General features: G+C 39.6%; 1 protein-coding gene across 3 annotated transcripts in view; it reads left to right on the plus strand.

The window, feature by feature from the left end:
• Nucleotides 1-2,710, plus strand: part of LOC114025787 (syntaxin-17-like) — an 86,497-nt gene extending 83,787 nt beyond the window's left edge. For all 3 annotated transcript variants that reach the window (XM_027839305.1, XM_027839303.1, XM_027839306.1), the window contains exons 7-8: nucleotides 766-852; nucleotides 1,651-2,710. In XM_027839305.1, the coding sequence (XP_027695106.1) occupies nucleotides 766-852; nucleotides 1,651-1,884 (321 nt within the window). In that variant the 3' untranslated portion in view covers nucleotides 1,885-2,710. The remainder of the gene's footprint in view (nucleotides 1-765; nucleotides 853-1,650) is intronic.
• The last annotated feature ends 3,290 nt before the right edge of the window (nucleotides 2,711-6,000 follow it).

Here is a 6,000-nt window from a genome sequence, read left to right on the forward strand (position 1 = left end):
TTACTAAGTAACTCAGTTGGCTCCAAAGATATACTCTTTTCTCTGTCAATTTTAAAGTCAATTCCTATTGTGTTATATAGTTACTACTTTCTTTTGACTGTTACATTTAATTAAATTGACATTGACTCATTAGTTAGCTATTTTCTCTCATTTCTCTAAATTTGAAATATTTTAATTTGTCATTTTATGATGCATTAAAGTATTAAAACCTAAGACCACTAAGTTCATACACTGCACTCCATTGCAGGTTAGAAGGGGAAATGCCTTTTGTGGTAGTTAAAATAAGCATATCTCATTCAGAGAGATCAGAAGTACTAATTTGTATTTCTTGACTCAGTGGCATTTTAATTGTAATGTAACCTGTCCCTGTTTTAAACCCAATCTTCACAATTTCAGAATGGGAATTGTTTTTTGAAGCAAGCACAGCATGCCACCTAGGTACTTGTTTGGCATTTTTCCTCTTGGGATTTGGTTCATTCATTCAGATAACAGCACATTAATTAATAAAGAACCCAATTTAATATGAGATGTATTTGGCTACAAAGGTACTACCCTTTTATTACTTAGTAGTTAAATTTCCCTTTTTAAAAAAAAAAAGTAAATTTGTACTTTTCAGTATGCTTTATCAGATGCTCTTAATGAACCACCATTAAGACTGCATGGCTACAGTACATGAGGGCCCTGATTACAGGAATTAAAATAGTGTGTATTGGCTTACTGCTGCTTCCCAGCAGGAAATCTCCCTCATAATTCCTTTGCATCTAGTCTCAGCAGGAGAAGATTGACAGCATTGAAGACCATGTCAACAGTGCTGCTGTGAATGTTGAAGAGGGAACCAAAAATTTGAGGAAGGTAAGGCTCTGCTCCTGCTGACAAATCAATGGTCCTCTGCCTCCCAGGAATCTTCAGTATTAACCCCATTGATCTGCCCTCTTTAATGTTGAGGGAACCAGCAATTAAGGAAATAAGGAAGAAATGGCACATAGGTAGTAAAAGAAATCAATGATTGTTGTAATATTCTACCCCAAGAGTCATTCTGTCGAGAGGGACTGTTTTCTTTTTCTTTTTTTTTTCCCTTTTTTTTTTGCAAAAAGAGAATCAACTGAAGCCTTCTGGTGATGGGCACTTCTGTTATATACCTCAGAGGAATTATCAAAAAGGAGAAGGGCCCTAGCTAGTTTGCAAGAACCGAGGAAAGGCAAAATGAATCAACCTGCCAGACACTGTACAGCTCTGGGACCACGTGTGCCATTTGCCCTCACCCCCCAAGAGGCTTTGAATCTCAGGTGCATGACCCACGGTGACAGAAAAGCTCTAGGGGCATTCAGTGGCTATTGCCATTCATTTAAATAAACCCATCAGATAATTAGTGAATTAATTGTGTTGTAAGTCAGCTGGAGGCAACTTAAATGATCCATTCTGTCTTTACCCATCTGAGTCCTGAAGTCATGAGCAGTTGCAGCACCCAGTCTTCGTACCTGTGGAATATTCCACCTTTTTTTTTTCATAAGTACAATTGTGAGAGTTAACTATATAAGAGTTAAAGAGGAATTGCCAGGAGTAATGAAGGGAAAATATACATGCCCACAAGCAAATATTCACAATTCCATTTCCAAATTGAATTTTTTCTCTCTTTTTTTTTTTTTACAGGCTGCAAAATACAAGCTGGCAGCTCTGCCTGTGACAGGTGCAATCATTGGAGGAGTAGTAGGGGGTCCGCTTGGCCTCTTTGCAGGCTTCAAGGCAGGAATTGCAGCTGCAGTTGGTGGTGGGTTGTTGGGCTTCACAGGTGGAAAATTGATACAAAGAAAGAAACAGAAAATGATTGCGATCACTTCCAGCTGTCCAGATCTTCCTAGGCAAAGTGACAAAAAATCCAGCTGAAACTAGACCTGTTTCATTAGGATCCCTGCAGCAGTGTTGATGATGTCCTTTGCCAACAATGATGGACACACAATCAGCTCATGGAAGACAAGCTTATTGATATAAAGAATGTAGACAATCACATGGATTGGAACTGGGATCAGGAAACATTTTGTCATTTGACAGGGTATTAATTGGGATATTAGTGATTCAGGAGCCCAGGTGAGTTGAGAACTGCCTTTCAGGTGAAGTTCAAAGACTGACAAGTTACAAATTTTCTACCTGACTATGTGGTAGCTGAGTTATGACCTTCACAAGGACTAGGATCCATATGCTAATCTGTTTGTCAGTGTTTAGTTCAAGGTGGAGGGGAAAAATGGCTATGAGAGAAATGCTTTCCTCATTTACTCTGACTTGAAGATCTTAAGAATTGGCAAGTTTGTGGGAAATTATTTCAACCAATAGAAAGAAAATGAAGGTTACTCCATAAGCCTTTCTCATCAGGAAACTGGAAACTTGACCTCTGGGTGAAGGCACAATTGAGATGTCATCATGTTCAGCATGTATCCAATGGGTGAGACTGCTTCAGTCTGGCACACTCCCAGATTGCTGAAGTGAATGAAGCCCAGTCCAACACAGCCCTGCCCAGAACTGTAAAAAGAATGGAAAGACAGTCAATACTTCATAATTTGTTTTTGGGGGATTTTTTTGTCAAGACATCCCCTACCTTTCTTCCAAGTTCTTTAATTTATTACTTTGGACCCTGCCTTCTTTCCTCCCTTTTTTCTTCTGCATCTCTTTAAATAAAGAAAACAAATGGTAGGAGGTTTATTTTGCCAGTCACAGACATCCCTGCTCATCTGTCTCTCTACATCTTCTAGTATCCTTTGCATCTTTCTTCCTATGGAAAGCTCTCTACTTTAAAGGATTAATTCAACCCATCTGTAGCGAGAAATTTAGTTTGTAATAAGCACTTTATAGCTCTTTCTCTCCATACTTACTTTCCTGAACCTCCAACACAAAAAAGATCCTATCCCCCATCAATTTGTTTTAGCATTTAAGTCAGAGAGGGGACAGAGCCCAGGTGACACCTTCCTTTGGCATCTTTCAATCTCAGGACATCAGTGTGCTCCTTGGAGGTAACCTGCTCTGAATCCCTTCCCCCTAAATAACATTTTAAGAGAACAGAGAACTTAACCTGCTTATCTCATCAGATTGATGTAAAAAGGACCTGGAAGTTTTAGTGGACTTCAAGATCAATGTGAGTCAGTAATGTTACTTGACAGCCAAAAAAGCTAATGCATTCTTAGGCTTCGTTGATAGAAGTGTAGTGTGCTGATCAAGGGAAATTAGTCAGTCAGCAATCATTTATCAAGGGTTGACTTTATCCCAAGCACTTTGCCAAGCAAAGGATACAAAGAAAGGCGAAAGACAGTCCCTACTTTCAGCAAGCTTACTGTCTAATGGATAACCCTGCTAGATTCTGCACTAGTCACGACTCATATCTCCAGTCCTGCATCCTGTTCTTAAGAGCTGCATTTCTGGAAGGAGAGTGACAAGTTTATGTGCATACATGGGAGGGTGGTCAAGAATCTAAGCCAGGGGTATCAAACATGTGAGCTACAAGCCACATGCAACCTGCAAAACTCATGTGCTGCCTAAACAAGATTAAAATGCAGTTAAGAACATATTTAACAAATACAATAAAACAGAAATAACATTACATTTTAAAACTCAGTCAAAATGTAGCCCACAGAGATCTTTATATACAAATTAGTAGCCCCCATTTCTATTTGAGTTTGATACCGCTGATCTAAACTATGCCGTAGGAGAATCAGTTGAAGATACTAAGAATGTTTAACCTAGAGAAGAGTAAATTTGGAGCGTGTGTAATAGTAGTCATAAAAATATTTGAAAGGCTATCATATGGAAAGGAATTACTTTTTTTTCCTTGCTCACAAAGTACCTTTTGAACAAAACACTCAGGTTTCTCAAGTAAAAATAATGGCCTGCCTATTTTTCACCTCTTACCACAAACACTGTCTAGCCAATCAAGGATCTACCCTAATTATTAATAAGCTATTTAATGTCTGAAGATTTCACAAGGGTTTGGGCTGCACTTGGCTGGTAACCTCTCTTCCTAAAACCCTTCCCCTTTCCCCCCTTTCTCCTCTGTCTCTCTCTGTCTCTCTCTTTCTCTCTTTCTCTCTCTCTCTCTTTCACTCTCTCTCTCTACCCTTCTCCCCCCCTCCCCTTCTCCCCCTCTGTCTGTCCCTCTTTCCCTCTCCCTTTAACAATTTGCCTGTCTGTAGCATTTATCTTTTAGATGAGGAGAGAGACAATACCTACCTCCTACTCTAGTGCTCCTTGAGCAGAGGGGAACAGGTCTTTGCCTACCCTGAGAGGCAGGGCCTGTGACACATACCCATCCAGTTTGATTATGCAGTGGCCAAGGCAGCTCTTTTGAGGGTTGTGGGTCACGTGATATCACAGTGAGCTAGAGGGTCCTATGATTTCTCTAGGATTGAGTTTATTTCTAGGAATTTCTGTTTATCATTACTTTTTGCCTTTAGTGTCAGATCTAGAGAGAACCATGATTTATTATCAAAGTTTTTATTCATTTTCACCAGTTAGGCGAAGTATAATGAAAGAGAGCACTATTTCCCCTTTGTTTGGACTGTCCTTGTATTTTTTGCTATCTGCTTTGATATCTATTGGCTCCTTTCTAATATCACCCTGCCAGGTTTTAATCCAATATTGTGTTAGTATTTATGTCTGAAAGTACTCATATGGCTCCTTGGAGCACTATGATTTTGTTTTTAGTTTTCCAGTCTTTTCCTTGTCACAAGGCTTTGGTAGAAGCATTTAAATTGGGATACATTCAATCAATCCTTCATTCAACAAGCTTTTAAGTACCATAATGTGGCTGCCAGGCACTGTGCTGAGCATTGAGGATAATAAAGATACTACCCCTGGAGTTAGCTGAGCACTTAAATTTTTCTCAGCAAAAATAATGTTATCGTAGGCAGGTAGGTGTTCAGTGGATGGTGGTTCACTGGGCTTGGAGTTAGGAAGACGTGAGTTCAAATCCACCTTCAGACACTTACTAGCTATGTGACCCTGAGCAAGCCACTGCCTGCCTCATTTTCCTCATCTGTAATATGAGAATAATTATAGCACATACCTCCCAAGGATGTTGTGAGAATCAAAAGAGATGATATTTGTAAAGCACTTTGCAAACCTTAAAATGCTATATGAATGCTGGCTATGATGATGTTATGTGGTAACTGTGGAATGGCTCCAGTTTCCTACACGTGTTCTATGCCTGGCATCTCTATATTCTATATTCTTTCACCTTTTTTTGCTAAATTCTATGTTACCATCATTTTTACTTCCATGTGGCCTCCTGATTATTCCCATGTTATTCCTCTCCCAATCATCTATCTTAACACTTTGGGCATCCTCCATGCCTTGCCTCTTAGATGGCACTGTTTGAGCCATTGCAGTTGAGATATATAAAGCAAATGGGGGTATGGGGGTATTTTTTTCAGTGACTCAGAAATGAGATGAGACTCACTAGCTAAACTCTTGGATTACTACCTTTAGAACTAACTTGTTTCCAACAGTGGTACTAAGAATAAAAATACCTCATTTACATTACTTTTTATGGTTCCCAAATCACTTATTTGTCTAAACAATAGGGAACAGACCCAGAAGTTTAGCCCCAGAGCCTGAAAATGAGGGAGGAGGTCCATAAGGGGAGTTCCTGCCTACTTTACCCATACTTTACATATATACACATAAGATTAAAAGAAGCCTTCATCTTCACTTGGCCAATATCAAGCTTCAGTTCCCCCTTCACTCTTCTTTCCAGCCCCTTTCCTGACTCTCTGGGTTTCTCTATCATGGCCCAGCATCCTTCTCACCCTGGAGGATCCCTCTACCTCTGTAGCCCCCTCTTCTGATTGGTGATACTCCTTGAAATCTTCATTTGAGGAAGTAACCCGAGCCAGCCAAACTCATTCCTTCCTCCTATCCCGCTTCCTCTACTGCATTTAGGTCTGTTATTAGGATATAAGTTTCCTGAAAGAAGGGTCTAATTTTATTTTGGTTTTTTGTTTGTATTCTCAGCCCTTA

This window comes from Vombatus ursinus, unplaced genomic scaffold, assembly GCF_900497805.2.
Source record: "Vombatus ursinus unplaced genomic scaffold, bare-nosed wombat genome assembly UNPS02014832.1, whole genome shotgun sequence".
Lineage (NCBI taxonomy): Eukaryota > Metazoa > Chordata > Mammalia > Diprotodontia > Vombatidae > Vombatus > Vombatus ursinus.